This window comes from Clinocottus analis, unplaced genomic scaffold (genome assembly GCF_023055335.1).
Source record: "Clinocottus analis isolate CAN_PGR_092001 unplaced genomic scaffold, fCliAna1.0.p SCAF_22, whole genome shotgun sequence".
Classification (NCBI taxonomy): Eukaryota; Metazoa; Chordata; class Actinopteri; order Perciformes; family Cottidae; genus Clinocottus; species Clinocottus analis.
Genome location: NW_027175954.1, coordinates 7,884,380 through 7,904,753, shown reverse-complemented (window position 1 = coordinate 7,904,753; position 20,374 = coordinate 7,884,380). Strand labels below are relative to the sequence as shown.

Below are 20,374 nucleotides of genomic sequence, written 5' to 3'. Positions count from 1 at the left end.
TGAGATATAATAAGGAGATTGTTCCAAATGAAGAGACAGGAAAATATGTCTGAGAATGTGAACAATGTAATTCTCGCTCTCCGTTCCCTCCCATCTGCGCCAATACTGAAGGTGACAGTCTCATTTCAGAGCCATGACATGAAATCAGTGCTGGGGGAGGAGGAGGGGGGGGTGGGTGATGTGGGGGAAGTGGGTGGAGAGGTGTTGATATAGGTGAAGATAAGATAGAGTGCCAGGCCCGATTGCATTACTATCGGTTGTTTATGGATCAGACACAGGCTGGTTTGGCCCATGGGATTGATTGTCTTCTGACTGGACAGCAGGCGAATAGAAAGATAATACGAAAACAAAGAGGTAGACGCACAAAGAGGAGTGAAGCCTCACCTGAACTCACTGCCAATCTGAGTGGTGCAGGGTTGTATGTTGTGTGTGGGTTTTTTTTACGTCTGCCGGGGAAGATCATTTTTGTGCCCACGTATCTGTTTGCTTGTTATTTGGAAGGGTATCTCAAACATTGTGCTGTACATTTAGATCATGTCCATGAATAAGTGCTTCCATTAACACGTGTATGTTAACACCTACGTTGGAACATAACGGCTTCAAGAGCAACTCTGCTCATTTTACACATCAATGTGTGGAGTACGACTGTATACGTGAAACATAATATGCTTGAAATTTGAAAAATTGCCTCGATACACTACAAATTGGAAAATAAATGCCAATCTGTCAGAGTCAAAAAGAAGTGCGCTCGCTCGACCTCTGAAGCCTGATCCTCAACTTTAATCGAGGCAAGTGGCTCGAGGCTACGCTCGCCCCTACTAGCATAGCGCACCCGATTCTCCCAACACATTATTGGTGGTCAAGTTGCATTGTGGGTAATATAGGTGTCAGATTTTGCCAAGGAAAAAGGACGCACAGAATAAAAAAAAGGGTTATCTTTAGCTACACTGAATTTTGTAATCGTTTTGCGAGTGACCTGTGTTTAGCGACGCATCTCAGTATTATCGGGCCTAAAAAAAATGTAATCATTTTAAGCCAATATGTATTCTCTGTCACATCCAGAAGTAGGATGTAGTAGTTAATAACAGGTTAAAAATATCTTGCAACCTTGGTGGAGTAATGACCTCTCTGAGTGAGTCGGTTTTGTGTGTCTGTGTGTATTATATGCGGGACCTGATTGTTTGATAAATAGAACGCATTTTGGAGTCCTTCACTCTAGTGGCCCTTGTGAAATATATTTAGAATATCCATTTAGTGTTTAACACTTAATGCTCCAGAAATGCCAAATCAAGTGAGACCACAACATCGCAGGGCTTAAAGTGCAGCCCGCTCTCCATCATCAGTTGTTTGTTTTGGGGCGGTCCACCTGGCCCTCTATTTCATTACTTCAATTAGCGTAATTAGGATCTAAAATTGCTTGTGTTTGCTCAGTGATTGACAGCAATTGGCCACTTAGGGAGGAGAGCACCAGACACACAACAATGCTGCTCAATGGCTTGTGTAGTGAAACGTCCAGCGGTGCGTTTGTTTACTCTGATGGGAATTGTGCTTACTGAAGATGAGAGAAAATTCTTGAGGAGTTTTTTTTTTTAGACCATTGCTAAAGATAATCCACAGATCTCCCTTTACTCACATGTGCAATTTTAATGTTTGGGGGCACAAACATGTGGGCAATATCAAACAGACATTATACATTTAATGCAAAGCTGAATTTATCATCTGCTGCATACATATTTACATAAATAAACCTTTGCTATCCTATGACTATAAAGTACGTATAAGTACATATATATAAATACTGTTTGCTTTTCAAAGACTTCCATAACTGTAATTGTGTAAATTATGTGTGACTTGAAAATTCCTCCCTACAGAGCTTAACATGCTCTTAGAGTGTTGCAATCTGCAAGTAGAACATACTCTCTCAGTGTGTGAAAGCATTACAGGCAGGCAGTCACTCCCGTCATGGCCCGTTTTGTTCGACCCAGTGGGAGTTGAGAATGCGGCTTGTTTGGCAAAGCCGCATTAAACGATCAAGTGTAATTTAGAGGACTGGCTGCATGTCTTTGTTGCACTTCTCATTATGGCCCTTGTGGTCTTTAAGGCGTCGTAGCGACCGCTGGAACATATCTTGGGTATAAGTCTCTGCAGCATGCAAGTGAGGCAATATATTTATAGGACATCAGTGTGGAATACAGTGCCGTTCGTCAACAGGAGTTGATAGGCAGAACCGCAGAGGCCCATGACAGAACATTAATCTGCCCCTCGAACAGACAGCCATAAGTCTTGCCTCCTCTTTTTCTGCAAATTCCTCACGTGTGGATGTCATTCATTCCCTTGTCAATGAACACTGCTGTGAAAATACAATGGTTGAAGCTGCTTAAATCAATAGCTTTATATGAATAATATATACAATGAATCAAATCACTCTGACTGTTCTCCTCAACTCTATTCATTTAATGGCCCACACATTTAGTGTTGTAGTTAGTAAACCTTGTTTCCCACAACAGCAGGAAGCTGTTTTAATACAAAAAGCTTAGAGAAAGTCCCTGTACACCAGTGGTTCTCAATATTTTTTCAGTGATGTACCCCATGTAAAATTTCTTTGAGTATCCCTAACCAGTGCAAAGCATGTTTGGTTAAAAAAAAAAATACTGTATACACAGCGCTGTGCAATCATGTCTGATTTCATTTGATTGAATATTTATTAAATAACTATTTTTTAAAGGATTTTTTAAATGGATGCTCATTTTAAATGTATATTTTTAAAAGACCCAGCATCGAGCAGCAGATACAAAGAGTTGGCACCTTGCTGATGAACAGAGAATTTAACTTAGCAAAATAGAGCAAACGACAACCGGACTTAAATCCATTTTATTGGCAGAATCACAACTACAAATGAATGTTAATAATGTTGTCTGAGGGATGTCTAAATAGGACAATCTTTGCCAAAACATGTTGGCAAAGATTGCCAACATATATTGGCAATATATTCTGTAAAATATTTTCGAAGCTGCATTAATGACCTCATTTAGTAGTGAAAGATCAGGGTTTTTTTGACTAAAATGCAAAGCAAAAAAATGCAATACAATTGGACTCTTCGTCTGTTTTCAGTACTCCATTTGGAGATTCCCTCATTCCTCATCCCTTTTTCCACATTTATCTTTTTTCTTCCAGGATGTCAGTGAAAAATGCAAAGGGAGGACCAGAAAGTAGACCATCCTCTGCTGCCAGGTCAGTTAAATCCAACTAAAAGTGGTGGAGGAAATGAAAAGGCATTTATAAAGATTTAATATATTTTTACTGTCAAATGCACAGATAACAGACAGTTATTCTATACAATGAAAAGCTAAATTCCTCGGTCCTCCTAACACAGATTTAAGGTAAAGGTAAAAAATAAATAAATAAGGCACAAAATATAAAAGATATAATAGTATTGCACAAAAATATGATAATAGTAATGCTCATTGTATCTTTATACACTATGCATTGCTACAATGTCCAAGTTTGGTCATGACATGAAGTCACAGCAGTCGTTCACAGTTCAGTGAGGAATGCTGACATGTGATCGGACTGTCCGGAAGTGTGGCCGCGGCACAGCCCTGAAGGCTCCCTTCACGTAGCTGTATACATGGTCCAGGGTGTTATTGTTCCTTGTCGGATAGTTCACGTTTGATGGTATTTCGGCAGGACACTCTTGAGGTTGCGATGGTTGAAATCGCCGGCTACAGCAAACACAGCGTCCGGGTGTCTAGTCTCTTGTTTACTGATGACGTCATGCAGCAGTCCAAATGCCGCTGCGTAGTCCGCTCATGGCGGGATGTAAACTGCCAGTGTGAATCAGTATAAACACTCTACTGAACTCCCTTGGCAAGTAGAAGGGTCTACATTTCACCACCAACAGTTCAACACTAGCCGGGCAGTATCTCTAACCACCTGTATGTCGGAGCAACACCTGTTGTTCACGTAGACACAGATGCCGGCACCTCTCGTCTTTTCCAAGGCCGCTGTACATCGCCACGATAGACAGTGTGTTGCAAGCTGGATGGTAGAGTCGGGAATGCTGTCTGAAAGCCAGGTTTCTGTGGAAATAAGAGCACAACATTCTTTCATCTCACGCTGGGTTGTAGTCCCAGTTGTCAGCTCATCCATCTTGTTTTCGAGAAAGCGGACATTAAGTAACAACAGGCTAGGTAGTGGTGGTCGAGTAGCCTTAGCCTTTAGCATAGCATGTAGCCCCTCTCTTTTGCCACAAAGCCGTCCTTTCTGGTATCTCCGTTGGCTGTGCTGGGCACCCACGGCAGGTGCTGTTGGTCCTTCCCAACTGTGTTTGTCAGGGTCTCAGCGTAACCAAAATTCAAAGTCCGTTGAACTATAAGTTGAACTTATTAAGTGAGATGTCCGATCTCCAGATAAGCTTTTCCGATCTCTATGGTTCTGTGCGCAACCATTCTATATTTAGAGTAGGTAAACATTTATATTCATTAGATAACTATCTTTATTTAAGATAAATATCTATATTTTAAATTAAAAAAAAACATAAGTTGTTGTCAGGAGGACGATGGGCACCAAAGCAACAAAAAAGTCCATATTAAGTCAAAAATAAAGTCACATTAACAATCTATTTTAAGTCAATAGTTTTCCTACTTGATAGGATTTTCATTTTAAAACATTACTAGATTAAGTCAACATAAACAAGAGACATCAAATTGAGTTCATCCTGTAACGAGTGAGCTGTTCATGAAAAGAAAGAAAGAGATGCTAGCTTGCTTTGAGAAGATGTTTTACATTTTTACAGTTTCTAGGTGAAGCTCTGTGAAACTTCCAAAATCCAAACAATTGTCTCGCATTGCTGCTGCTGTCTATCAGCAGTCTCAATCCACCTTGATTTCCTCAACAGGTCCATCCATAATACAAGCCACAGTTCAGTGTTGATTTTGATAAATATTTTTATAGAAGTATTGACATTAATTACAAAATGTTTAGTGCACTTTCAATTAATTACGGCTTCTTTCTCTCCTAGCATTGCTCCACGAGGAGGGAAGGGTGCAGCTGCTGGCAGATCGCCCGCGTCTGTGAGATTTAAAAACAAGGCTCTTCAGCTCAGCCTCTCCAAGAAATTCTGGTTATTATCATTTTCTGTTTCTAATCAACATTGATTAGCACAAGGAGAGGGAGTTGTGTAGATTTGTGGACCTAATTAGTGCCGATTGGTACGTAAGCTGTACGAAAAAAAAAGAAAAAAAAAAAACGATTTTGAAATTGTCTTCTGAATAAACGCTTCCTTACTTTTTTAGTGACTGACGTAACTGCTAATGTCGGGTGATTGGACTGCTGACGTTTTGCAATCATTTTGCTCAAGCTGTGCAATTATTTCAAGGGAAGTAAAAACATAACCCAAAAGGCATCTAAGTGTGTTTGTTAAAGTAAGTTCAGAGGGGAAATTATAGGCATGGCTTTGATGATGACGGGTCTCAACACTTGGCACGCCAATACACACTTCACAGCTCAAAGTCAGAGTCCTCGGCCCAGGGGAAGGGCTCTCGGGAGGAGGATGCGGGCCGGAACGGTAAAAGAAGCCTCAGCAACAGCTCGGCGGTGGCCGCTGCCTACATTTCCTTCCTCAATAAACTCTTTGGACAGGTCAGTTCAACATCACCACTCATACTCAAATGCCTGTTGTCACAGTCTTGAGGCACTTCTTGCGTCCCAAAAAAGGGACGCAGTTGCAGTTTCACGCTTCTGTTTTTTATATATAAAACACCATTAGAAACAAGTAGATGTGTCAGGAATCAGCATTTAGTGTGGCAGCTGATTAAACAGTTGCATCAATTAATGCAATTATGTTACACGCCTTAACCGCTTGTAGGATCAATGTCAACATCATGTAAATTGTTTCCTGACTTTTTACATTTAATTCTGACATTTTTCACAATGCCAAAAAAATGAATGCCCCATTTGACAAACCAGCAATTGTCGAGACAATATCAGGACAAGACAATATCAGTTCCCACCTCTATTCAATAAAATGTCAGACCATCTGATCGGGACTGATGGGTGTTTGCTATTAAAAAAAAGAAGAAAAAAAGAAAACACAACATCCTCTCCAAGAAGTCACTCCAGTAATTCCACTTCACGGTTGATTTACTGCCTGGACACTGGGCTGGCTCCCATTACTGCCCTGGCTGGATCAAGTGAAGCATTGGCTCTGTTCAAGCCCAATACCCTGATCCCAGATTGCTGCAGGGCATCACTGAATATTTGGGAAAAATTACGACTGGAAATGAGCCAATTAAATGATCCAGCTCAATTGCACCTTTCCCATTTCTGTTAAACACATTAGTTGATTTATAGAGCGCACCATTTGTATATCTTTAAAATGTACTAAATTTGACGTCAAAAATAAATAACACTTTTGAGGGAAATTTATGAAGAATCAAGAACATGAAGAGTCCTTCTTCCTGTCCTCTGTACTCCTGGCTGCTTTGTCTCTGCCAGCAGAAGAAGTTAACAAAAGCTTTTGACCCAGTGTGCATGATGTGTTTATGTAAACATAGCAGTAGTGGATGAGACTGAATTAGGTTTCACTTTCGTTGACATGTCCATTTTTAATCCACAGATGTATTGATAAAGTATTGGCTTTTTTCTCGCAAATATTTAATTGCATGTACGCTAACATGCGTAGTTGCCTTCAACTTGTGTATTCTTCACTTTGTGTGTGTGTGCACATTGGAAGGGCTCAGCCAAACAAAGAGTAGCCCAAATGTGTGCTGTAGAGTGAGAGTAAATTACACCAAAACAATAAAAAGTACTAATAAAAACACCAGTAAAGTCAGGGTTTCTCAATACTCCATTCATTTAGCACCGGTGTCTGTTTAATATCGGGTTTCGTAACGTATCCCTACCTTTTAAATAATGCAAACTGCATTCGTTCTTGGCTGCTGTAGAAAAATGCCGGTACAGGATGGCAGACTTTATGGAAAATGACCCACTTCCTGTGTAAATGTAGCTACAAGGAGATTCTGATAAAAATATACACTGATTAAACCATAGTTATGAATATCATATTCCAATGCTGCCAATTTATTACCCTAAATGTTCCTTTTTAAATAAATTATACATGACATATAAGGAGGAGGTTTGGTTGGTAGAGGGAGTTGCAGAAGCAAACAACATTGACATGACTGTACAGATTTACAGTGAGTCATGACAGGTTATATTTATCATGCTGTATCCCTGCATGAATGATTGTTATTTATCAGTATAAATAATTGTTTGGCATGGACACTAAGCTCCATTACAACCCTGTATCTTAGAAATTAGATTCATATAGAACTAAATTGATTCCCCAATTATGTTGTGGGTTTGAAATATAACGGCATCTATAAATCTGGCCAACAATAGGTTTCCCTCAAAATATAATTGCTGCTGCAAATTAACTGTATATAAATGTAATTTCTGCTCAGAATAAACACACAATTAGTTAAGTTAATAGTCCCATAACAATATAGATGTGTAGTGTAATTGGTAGACTTCACAAGGACTCATTGTATAATATAATTGTATTTATATAGGCTCCATCAATCTGATTTGCAACAAACATAATAATGTGTAGGAATCTGTAGGCAGAAAGAATATGGTACTATCCTAACATACATGTTTAAAGTACTTATCCCATTAAAAAAAAGGGAATATTAAAATTATTATCATCATATAGCATGATACTCAGAGCCTTTTAATCGTGGAACCATATAGTCAGACCATATAACAAAGCAGAGCTAAAGGCTTTTACATAAATGCCTTCATCACAGGAAAGGGATTTAGTGTAAAAGATAACATAAGATCAAAGAAATCCATGCCAAAGGGAGTTATATGCTGATGATTTTTTAAAAATAATGTTTTATAACTAGATGTCCTAATAACAAATGGGTCCGTTTCATTGTTTTAGAGCAATTTATGGGGAAGAGAAACCGTTTCCCAGCGACCTTGGGCTACTGTGGACTCGATTTCCACATTCTTCTGAGTTACTGCCTGACCTGCCACGACTGATCTGCCTCGTTTTACTGCGACATCCCCCGGTTTGAATTCAGTAGTAGCCAGGTGGAGAGGTCTGCAACGTATCCACAGGACACACAGTTTGGGCTGCTACCCTGACACTGAGGCAGGGAGACCATCCATCCCTCAGCAGTCATCAACACAAGTATTAATAACCCCCTCAGCAAGGTTTACTGTCAGCCCTCATTAGACCCAACTGAAGAGTGGACCTGTGGAAATATATTGTGAAAGAAAAACAATCGATGCATTACAGGTCAAAGCCACAGCACAGATGGATGTGAAGCAAAATCAACTGTACCCATCAAAGAGCATCATGTGTAACTGTGGTGACCGTGTGCTTGTCACATACCACTTACATGTGGTCATGCGTCATGCTTGCAAAGCAGCGGGCCGCTCGATGGACCATGAGACGGCAGACAGAATGAAATTAACTGTTAATGGGATCGTTCTGACGGATAAATTGAGAGTCTGCATTGCATGCCGTCTAATCCTTTCTGGGTGAAAAGAAATCTAATTAATGTGTTGACCTTGCTATCTTAATATGCCCTTGGAGGCTAAAGGATCCTGTGCAGGATAAACAGCAACGTTGGACTTTGGACAATGGGTTGTGTTTTTGTTATGCTGCAGCGTGAAAAAAGAAAAGAATCAGAGCTTTATATAAAAGGTTTTCGAGAATTTGAGGCAGAATACACATGCAGTGAGGTAACTGCATCTTGGCAATACAATTGTGCTTCAACTCTCTTGGCAATATTATACAGTAAAGAATCATTTGAACAGATGCCATGGCAAGCAGCTTCCAAATAAACTGGGATCCACTCCTTTTCCTCAAGCCATTGTGCACTTGAGCAGGATGACCTTGTATGATTTATGTATTAGCCACCCAGAGTGCCAAAATGTATTAAGAGGAAAATATAAAAGTTGTCTTTGTATTTCAGTTCCACTGCTGCTCTAATTTGCCCTCTTATTACTCACATTTTCAGCAGTAAAAAACATCTGAAGTTAGAAAAATCCTTTTCCTTCGTCAAAATTACAAACAGTTATTGAAAGAGACACTTGGATCAAAAGCAAAGATCCAGGTACAACCGGGATTGAGCTTAGCTTATCGGCATTGGCCCGTGTTATATTTAGCCCCTTTGTTGCGTGTCATCCCCTCTCTCCTGTAATTCACAAGATTCTTTAATGGAAGACAAAAAGTCTCAAATAAAGCAAAGGTCCTACGTAAAAGAAATGTAGAAGTAGAGTAGGCATCAGCATTGACTATGATCAAAGGTTAAACACTTGACGCTGATGCATTCAAATTGTTTGAACTCTCAAGGCTTTCCATCTTCTCAAGAGGATATTCTAACAATGAAACACATTTGTCAAGTTCTTCATGCAAAACCTTTCATATATGGAAATCATTTAAATGTGACAAAATCTTCCTCTGAAATGTAGCGGAATAAAAGTAATGTCTGACATAATAGAAAACAATAGTATCATAGATGGATATGAATGGATACCATTCAATAGTGTGCCCTTTTCTCAGTTCTATTCAGTCTCAAGAGGCTTCCTCGCTGAATGAAATGGGAGGAAAACAAGCCCTTAGCTAATTTCATCTCGCAATAATCAGAGCTTTCAAAAGCTTGTGTGTCAGTCTTGGGTCTTTGAACTTATATATTGCAGAGCACAACGACTGCATATGCCTGGGGTTATCTATATGTCAAGCTTGGTTGCTCTATAGGAAGATGACTGAGTTTGCATGTGTCTTGCTTTCCCTCTGAATGAGATGATCCCTCAGTAGAAGAGTTGCAGATTGCTGACAGGCCCCATTGTCAAGATGCTGTTGGCACACACCTTCTTTATACATGATAGATGAATTTTATATCAAAGCTTTACAAATGTGAATTTAAGTATGTACACGTTTACAAATGTGCTAATCAGAACATTGTTTTAAGGAATAATGTGTAGGATGTCTTATTGATCAAAGGTTTATTGCTAAGTACATTTTCACATACAAGGAATCCGCTTTTTCAATGTATCTAAATTAGTATGTTTGTGCAAAAATGTGCAAATTTGACTAAAGGTTCACAGTACAAGGCTTAACTAATATACAATGTACAGAGATAAAAGTTCCAAATAGTGCCACTCCACCTCGTGTGAGTACATGGTAACATTTGTAATTCCCACGAAAAAGTAGTACATTTTGCCACCAGCGAGCGTAGACAGGCTGTGTGCACATAAAAAGATTTTTTTTGACACAGTCAAGATTGTGTGGCCACTACGTTACAAGTGCTGTCACTTAGCATTTCTCACCGCCTGTCTAAATCTGTACTTTCTTTTCCCTACTTTTAAACGCCTCCTTTTTCTAACCATAACTGTCTGAGTTTAGCTGGAACCAGAGTTTGTCATTGTTGTGTGTTATGTGCTGGAATACAGCTCTCCTCAAAGAAACTAATGCATCAGCACATTTATGGCAAACATACTTTTTTAAACGAAAATGTCTTGCCTGAGGATATGCATTGGTACAGTATTGCAACTTTGGTCATTAAATTCTAACGTGTATTAGAATCACTAAATCTCTATAACACCTACATTTTTTGGCGATCATCTCCCCAGAATGACTGTGTGTGGAGATGTTGCTCCTGGGTTTGCCTCACCTTCACTGAAAAAACATAAAAAGGGGAGAGAAAGAAGGAGAAAGATAAGGAGAGATCCCCCTCAGCAAATGTCAAAACAAGGCAGAGAATACTCAATGATTTACACGCACACACACACACACTTATGCAAATGCTACGTGTTGTGTCTGTGTAGGCAAGTGTGTGTGTGTGTGTGTGTATGCGCGTGTATCCGTGTCTTAGTTTACATGTATCCGTTTCTTTGCGACAGTGAGAGGTTTTGTGCAACTCATAGTCACGTGGTTGTGCGTGGGTGTGTATTTGTGTGCACACAGACATTAGCTCATGCTGCATGTCCCTCGGGATGCTGCAGATGTAGCGAGTGTGCGTGCATGCAGTGTGTGTGGTGGTATTGTGTAACTTTGCTAATTAGTTCAGACATGTCGCAGGGTGAAATCCTATTACAATTTACTGTCAGCATGCAGCTGTGTTGACATGATATGCATGTTAGTCGAATTTGGTCGTCAAAAAAAGATTATCACTGGGACATTTCCCTGGGGAATTTGCCATTTTAAAGCCACCCTGATTTTACGTCTCGTTCCCTGATGCCGTCTTTCTTCTCTGCCCCACAGGAGAGAGAGCTGATGCCAGAGGAGTTAGATGGTAAGCTGTTGTTAGTGTAATTATGATGCAAACACATGATCAATGAAAAACATGGATATTTTTGCTACTCTTTGTTAATCATGAAAAAGATTGAAGGTTTCTCAGACTGAAATTTTTGCTAATGAATACCAAACTAATGAAAACAACATAACTTGCTCTTCTTAAGAGCTATGGCTTTAGTTCCATCTGCTGCTGGAGTCAACAACTTAAGCTTAAACTTGTATACAAAGTGTAACTACCTGCCTGTTTGACTCTGGGGAGAAATATTTACCGTACTTTACGGTTTGTTGCACTTGCTATAATATGTGTGTCTGCCTGTCAGAGCTCCAGGAGGCCTTTAAGGAATTTGACTACGATGCGGATGGCTTCATCCATTACAAAGACATCGCAGAATGCATGAGGACCATGGGCTACATGCCTACAGAGATGGAGATTATAGAGATCATCCAGCAAATCAAGATGAAATGTGGGTACATATCATCTGGGGTGTGTGTGTGTGTTTGTGTGTGTGTGTGTGTGTGTGTGTGTGTGTGTGTGCGTGTGTGTGTGTGTGTGAGAGTGAGTGTGTGTGTGGGTTTCATTTCCCCCTGATTGGTTCACGCATGTGTGCAAGACTCTCTCTGAAGTGAGTAGGTGTGATTGCATGACTAATGTGTCTGTTGTACAAACACGTGCACTTGCATACGTGCACATTCTTTCCTACGAGTCGATGAGGAACTGATGTTTGTTGTTGAAGTTCGGGACATTCAAGATATTTTAGCAGACTGATTAATGGAGATCTAACTTTCCACTCTCTGCTCTTAATCAGGTTGTTTGTGTCTTTACCATCTTTACTGAATGATCAAGTATAGATTTGAGTGTGGTGTGTGATTAAAGTTTAAGGTGAATCATCACTGCACTGATTTTTGCCATAAGCCTGGAGAACCACCTCCTGTAACACCTACCTCATGTCAGAGCCAAGGCTGAACTACGAGCATCTGCCAAGAGACCTTACATAAACCTGCAATATACACACAGGACTTAGACACATGGAGGACACCATACCTTGCATGTTTTGAAATATCATTCTAACATGGGTGCAAAAACCCAGGTGTATTTACGCAAACATTAATTATGGCAAACCTACACTTCATCGAAACATTTTTGGGGGATGTGTATCGCACACAGAATTGCACACAGAATTTCGCACACAGAATTTCTTACAAAATACATTTTGGATTATTATACAAAAGTTTACCCTTGCCTTACTTGGCCTGGTCGGCCTAAGACTGTATGTAAGAAATGGACGTCCTCACATTGTCGTCACCCATTAGTTTGGCAACTACGGTTTTGAAGCCTCAAAGTCGGAATTTCCGCCGTCGCCATCTTGTTTTCTGCAACCAGAAAGGACACGAGAGGGTGCTAAACAACCAACCACTGAATAAGACATTTTAAGGCAACTAAAAATGTTACACTTAACTTTCATTAACTGAAAACACACTGTTAAAGAACCCAACAAGCACCTGGGAGAAGTTTGCTTTGAGGAATTTGCGCCAGGAATCTCCTTGGGTCGAAACAACAAACCTACTTAAAGCTATGTGCACAGGACAGCGGCGGGACCTGTCAATCAAGAGTCAGCCACGGCTTAAAGCTTACTCTGCTTTATTGTCTTTTTTTGTGAGACCATATAAAAAATCATGCTGTAAGGAAGAAGACTTAGAACTAATAATTGAAAATAAACTAATAACATGTTAACTTAATAAATTAAGTAAGAAGTAGAGTAATAGACTTCTATATCATTGGACAGAATAAATATTCATTAATAACTAAGTAAGTAATAGCTTGGTAACGTGGAGTGGCTGATGTTAATTCAGTTTGCTAATTTTACAGATATTGTGTAACTGACATCACTAAATCTATTCACTAAGGACTGTTGTCTATTTCTGCTACACCACGTGTTGTTAGCATTTACCCTCACCCTGTAACTGTTGAACGAGTGACCAAACACACACTGCCAGCCTCAGTTTGCATGCTATAGCTTCCTCATTAGCTGAGCAGCTGCAGCACATTAAACAGCTTGTAAACTTACCTGTAAATGTCATGTCGGCTCTTTTAAAAGCGCGTGGGGTCCTCACTCTTTAATACAGCTGCTTATTGAACACTCTCGGGCCATGAGGGTTAGTCTCTGGCTGCCCTGCTGGAGCTCATCCTGCCAGCTGCTGTCAATCAAACGGACAGCGACACGCGCGCGCCCCTCCATCCGCTGAGTAGAAAAAGGAGCATTTCTGATTTGATTTGATTTTTCCTTTTGATCTCATGTTTTTGTTTACTTTCTTTACTTCTGGCTTGATGTGATTTCAGTTGGACTTAATAATGATTTCACCGAAATAGTTAATTATAGTGTTCTATCTCTTATGTGTTATGGCTAAATAGTCCTTATGAGATCACTTGTGGAAAATTCAGAGTAATGAGAACTTTGTTTCAGAAAGCCATGTTTCTGTTTATGCCTTGTTATTTCCAATGCTATAAACGTCACATAACTATGAAAGGAATGTATGCAAAATAGAACTAAACTTATTCATTTTATATATATTTTTCGTAAATGGCTGAACCAACCTTTTAACCAGGTGTGTGTGGTTAGACATTTTATATTTACTAATAATTATGCAAACTATTAGCCTCAAAACATTTGCACATTGGATTGCGTAAGGCAGTGTTTCTCCACTGTGATCCTCAGTGTCCAGGGTGCAGCTGGCTTTTGTACAACCAGCAAGTTAATTAGCTTCACCTGATCCCAGGTGTAATTGTTTTTTTCTGATCAGATGGTTAGAACAACAACATCAAGGATCTTTGTAAAACAAATTGATAGAGCCACCGCCGCATTCATCTCAAATGAATGCCCAATAAATGTTCCCATTTGATGTGCACGATTGCAAAGAAATTGAGGTTACAGTCATATTTTAAATTATTGTCAAGATTCACAAAAATGCCAAATACATCATGTTGAATAACAGGGAAATCTGTCTGAAATGATCTTTCACTGGCACTTCAGCACTTGTAATGACACAATAGGTGATGCCTTAAACTGTGCCGAAAAGCATGTTATAGCTCGACCTGAAAAGGGACAGTGTTCATAACATTGGGGCTTTGGTGGTGGTGGTGGTGACTACATTTGATATTTTCTGCTATGTTGAATACTGTGCAATATGAATTATTAATCTGTTCCTTGATGCCTTAATTTGACCCATGAGGTAGAATGAGCTTCAGACATCCCTAGCTTAATCTCTGAAGTGTAATCCCTACAGAGCCATTAATACCATGAAATGCAGTCTTTCTTATATAACTAGCGTTGCACTATTAATTAAAAATTAATAATAATCTCCTATTTGGACTTTTGGGAGAATTTCTTCCACTCCATGAGTATAAACCGACCCACTTAAGGCACAATTCTTCAAGGAGATGTCAGGCAATCCCCCCAAAGACTGCTGCTCCACAAGGGTAAAGCCAGTATACCTTGAGGTATGAAAATCGTCTGCTGAATCAAAAATCAGAGAATAATCAAATACAATTATGAATGGTCTTTTATTTTTAGAATCCTTCAGCAAGCACAATTTGACATTTGAGGATTTTCATCCTCAACAGTCCTCAGACCCTGAACGCTGATTACATTTTTTACCACATAATGGCCGTATTGGCTTTATTGGAGTACGCTTTCACGTCCACCAAAAGCCCAGACAATGGAAACAGACAGAGTCTATTGGTCTACACTATCAAATAGGCCTTTCTTTTGTCAAACTAATAACATGAGTCTTCCCATTGTATCAGTCTGTGTTGATAATTGCCATGGGGATCAAACACAACAAAACTGTTTCTAACTGAGTTGATTAAAAGAACATAATGTGCAGAGAGATGAATGTATTGTCATCGCCTCCATGCACTAAGACATTTAATAACTTTGAACACAGAAGCGTGGCATCAAGTCAATAAAGACCATGGTTCACTTGTACTACCTTTACTTATGTTGCATTTAAGTATATAATATTGAGGTACTTGTACTTTTAATATTTTGATTCACTATACAGTGCATTTGGGAAGTATTCACAGTGCTACACTTTACTTACAGCCTTATTCCAAAATTGATAAAAAAAAAAAAAAATTCCTCAACATCCTATAGTGACAAAATAAAAAAAGGTTTTGGGAAAAATTTTGCAAGAGCTCAATTTTTGTGGGAAAAAAAAGTTTTGGGGAAATTTTTGCAAATCTATTAGAGATAAAGGAAAAATTAAAATGTAACATGTACATAAGTATTCACAGCCTTTGCCATTACACTCAAAATGCATGCAGTGCATCCTGAATACTTATGTACATGTTACATTTTCGTTCTTTATTTCTAATAGATTTGCAAAAATTTCCCCAAAACCTTTTTTTTCCACTTTGTCAGTGTGGGATGTTGTGTGTAGAATATTGAGAGAGAAAAAAGAATCTAATCCATTTTGGAATAAGGCTGTAACATGAGAAAATGTGGAAAAAGTGAAGCTCTGTGAATACAGATGGACTATATTTGAGAGGAGGAAAAAACTACTGTAACCTGCCTGTAACCGACATGAATTATTAACGTGTTTTTTTTCTCTCAGTTTAACGTTAGCTAGCAGATGGTGGCAGCGGAGCTTTCAAGTATGACATAGATTCAACATGTGTGATAGTCCAGTTCATTTCTGAACTGATTCTATGAATTGTGTTGTTGCTACTTTTACTAAAACATATCTCATCAATATTTCTAACAATTGGTCAAATTGATACACGTAGCCTAATTTGAAAGGGTTCCCACAGTGATGAACCCAAAGAGCGTTATCAACAACACCTCAGCCCAGTCGACTTGTACGTGTGTGTGTGTGTGTGTGTGTGTGTGTGTGTGTCAACATCTAGTATGTGTGTGACCTCTATCATTCTGCAGGGGGTGGTCATGTGGATTTTGATGATTTCTGCGAGTTAATGGGGCCGAGGATGCTGGCAGAGACGGCTCATATGGTCGGGCTGAAGGAGCTTCGCTGTGCCTTCAAACAGGTGAAGATGTTTGACTTTAAGCCAGCACAAATAAGTGTCATAGTCTCAGATGTGTGCTCCGGGACCTTTCCTGTAAAGCTCCTTTTCAACCAGTCTGTGGGAAGAGGGGTAGTTGTGGGTTTAAGGGCAAAGGAAAATATTCAGATATTCTATTTTTTCAGTAAAGAAAAGTCTCTGCCATCCAAAGTGAGACTACATATACACTTCTTTGACTCACATGTTAATTTGTGCTTCATTGGTCTGGAGGAGATATTTATTGAGTTGCTCTCCTTGACGTCAATACAGAGGCAGGCACACACGTGCAAAATTGATTGTCACCTAAAGGCAAGCCCTGGTGTGACGTAGTCCAAGCAACCAAGCAAGAAAAAAAAGGCAATCACGTTATTTATAAACACAGCTTCACACATCTGAGTTCATCCACTGAACACATTACAGCGGGATAGGTTCTTAATGGTTACAGCTAAACAGACAACACTGATCAATAACTATCCATAATTATAACTGGAAAAATGAATCAGAGAGTACAATATGCTACAAGGATTCATTTATCTATAATAAATGTAGCCTCAGGCAATTAGTTTGACTATTTTTGTTGTTAAAAGCAAGGGGAGAAATAGGACATCAGCTGAATTAGTGAAGTTATTATTGCCATTAACGTGATGGCTGTTGATATGGATGTATGGAAACGCACCATTGTACACTTCAAATTGTAAAAACAGTTTGGGACTCTAAAGGGAATCGTGCCAATCAAATAACCTATTCTTTTACTGATCATGAACAGAAAGCTTTATCACAATATTTCTATTTCAACCAAACCATCTCTTCCCACCCGTTGGCCGACTTGCTTGATCCATCTTTTATCAAAGGCAGTATAAAAGACACAAAAAAACCCATTATTCCTCTGCCTAAAAGGGTTTAAAAATGCGTCCTCTACTTTGAGAATGCAAGGTCACAGTTATCTCCAAATGTATCTGCCATGTCTTTATCACATGTGCGTCATCATCAAGGTCCGAACTAGAAGATTCACATTTTCTGACCTTCAAAATTATTGGTGGGGATGGTTTAATGAGCACTCAGACACTACTTGTGCACAGAAACCTCCAAACTTCAGAATTTAGTTCACTCTGTGACAGATGAGAATACATTTTCACTTCATCCTAACTCAGACCTCATATTCACTTAAAACGTCGGTGTCACTTCAGTACCAACACTAACACTCGACTAACACCTCATGAGTCAGCATCGCCCCATCTGCCACTCAAGCTGTTTTCAGACTTCCAGGCACCTCGTGCAGCCATCTTGTAACTACACAATGTCAATGTAAAACTCTATTTTTGCATTACATTATTTCTGTATCTCGTCGTTTGCCTATTTCTTGATAACTTTCTCTCTCTCTATTTCTGTGTTACTTCCTCCACCCCAATTCCTCACATAATAATCAATCTTCACCCTCCACATCAGTAACAGAGACATATAATAAGTGTTCTATATATTTATTGTGTCATCTCTAATCCTCTTCATCTGTTTTCTGTTTTTCTCTCCTCACTACATGTGCATGTTCCAACCTCGATGCTCTCCCCACGAACCACATTCGTCACAGTTTGACTGTGATGGTGATGGAAAGATCACGCTTGATGAGCTGAAGGAGGGCATGAAGACCCTCCTGGGGGAGAAGCTGAAGAAAGGCGAGCTGGAGGAGATCCTCAGCGACATTGACCTCAACAAAGACGGCAACATTGACTTTGATGGTGAGCGGTTGGGGATTTGAGGGGAGTGTTGGAGAGGAGTGCAGGCTACAAGCAAGTTGTGAGGGGACATTAAAACAATTAAATACTAAACAATGTACAATAAAACACTGACACAGGGGTACTTGAACCCCAGGAGATACTTCTGCCGTTGCCAGAAGGCACTTGAAAAGATGAACAAAGTACTACATTTAACTAACATAACAAAATCATGATTTGATGAGTGTTAAGCAGGAAAAAAAAACTAAATAGGATAATACATTGGTGTGATGCTGCGTAAATGTAAAAAGGCACAAATAGTAGGATTTTAATCAAAAATATTGTATAGTATCATAGAAAAATAATCTAATCTAAATCCAACCCTAACCCTCGTTGAGCCGAGGAGGAGTTCAAATGAACCATGAGCAACCCACGCTGAGTCAGTTTAGTGTGAAAATAAGAAGCAAGCAGATCTGTCAAAATAGTTGGCGAAATAATAACTGGTTCAAATAGATTGTTAATGTAAATGCAATTATTAAAGTAATAGAGACGATGAAATAGTTAGCTGGAAGTAATGGAAATAACTGTTAAAATTATTTGATAAAAGTAATGTATTAATGGTTTTAACATCCAACTTTCTGCCAATAACTTGTTATATTAATAGTATATGTACAGTACTGAAACAGCCAATTCATCAGATGAAAAAAGTTGGCTGGTCTACAGGATCTGAAGAGCGAACTAAGAAAGACAAAGCAGACGTCTCAATGCATCTCATTGGAATGGGTTCAGCATGAGGAGGTCAGAAGGAGAAAATCTATAAGAAATCTGGAGGGGGAAAAGGTTGAAAGAAGGGTTGGTTAAGTCAAGGTGGGTGAGCTGGAATTGCCCATCCAAGTGCATAAGCCAATCAATACACATGTCTGGACACCTGTCACATGTCACACAAGAACACACACTTTGGCAGCTTAAGGACTTTGCAGAAATGCCCTTATTATATTAAATTTTGCATGCGAATAAACAATACAATGGGATGCAATCACACACACATGAACACATGGACACCCCCCCCCCCCCCCCGCACCCCCCCCCCCACACACACACACACACGCACATACTTGGCCTGCAGCTCACAAAGAGCTTCGAGGTGTGATCCTGTTTGTCTTGCCTCAGCAATCCAATCAATCGCAGTGATTGGTAACATATGAATAAGTGTGTCGGTCCCAGAAGGGATCAATAAACAGGGGCTCCTCAAAATCATCAACGAGCTGCCAGGGCAGTGTTCGAGCGTCTCTGTCCAGCTCAGCCACACATGCAGAAAACCAGCATCCACAGCTGCAGTGAGGAGCTCGTACTCAGCATACAGGCGCAGGTCAAGCTCAGGGGTTCCGTCGACTCGGAGCTGCTGTTCCGCTCGATTTACTTCTTTTGGAATAAAATGTTTGGAGGAGTATCTTAAGAGATAATGTTCATGGCTTAGTCCGGAATTAAGCTTTACTACTCAGACGATCGATAGATTCACACCTACAGTTAGAAGCCTTTCAGGGCAAAGCTCTTCGCGAGGACAATGGGAAATGGAGGACATGATTGACTGGATTGATTTAGTGAATCCTGCCTCAAGCTATTTGCAGCTGGGTTTCTTTGACAGGGACACATCAATAGCTGTCTTGATTGACAAGTAAATCTGCAATAATGGCCACAAGGAGCTGAATCAAGTGTTAATCAAACTGATTTCCAACATGCTTTATCTTACTTTAACGATAAAAAAGGAAACTGACATATTTAAATGTTTAACTAAAATGGTCCTGCATCCTTTTTTTTCTTTGACATATCACGCCGTCACTGCTTCGACTTTTCATTAACTCGTGATAATGGAAACATTTAGTCATTACATCACACCATGCGCTGTTAGTTTCCAGTTCACGGTCTGAAAGGGATGTGGCTGCATCCCATGCAGTCCCTTTATGATGTTAGTATCATTAGTCCTTATCGATGGATCTGCTGCTGTCTCTGTCTCCCTCTATAGAGTTTGTTATGATGCTTTCTGCACGATGACGTCTGATGGAAGAAGATGGAGTACAACACTGGATGTCAGCATATTCTTCTTCCTGCTGTTATAATTCGGTTTTCTGGGACATTGTGCATTTGTAATGTCTGATTGTAAAAATACACAATGTGTAGTCAAAAAGATTTGTTTATATCTTCATTATAAAAGTTGAGTTTTAGTGAGTACAGAGGGCAAAGGGTGAGTTATGAAACGCTTCAATGTATGTAACAATAATGCTGCATTATCGCCCCCTT

The 20,374-nt window shown here is 39.6% G+C and overlaps 1 protein-coding gene across 1 annotated transcript; it reads left to right on the top strand.

Annotated features, from left to right (window-relative positions):
- Positions 1-3,175: 3,175 nt before the first annotated feature.
- On the top strand, positions 3,176-20,128 carry LOC137793125 (calcium-binding protein 2-like). Its single transcript, XM_068589106.1, has 8 exons — positions 3,176-3,231; positions 5,021-5,122; positions 5,505-5,640; positions 11,279-11,309; positions 11,632-11,775; positions 16,243-16,352; positions 17,953-18,100; positions 20,100-20,128. Exons 1-8 carry the CDS (start codon positions 3,176-3,178, stop codon positions 20,126-20,128), a joined length of 756 nt encoding a protein of 251 aa, XP_068445207.1.
- The last annotated feature ends 246 nt before the right edge of the window (positions 20,129-20,374 follow it).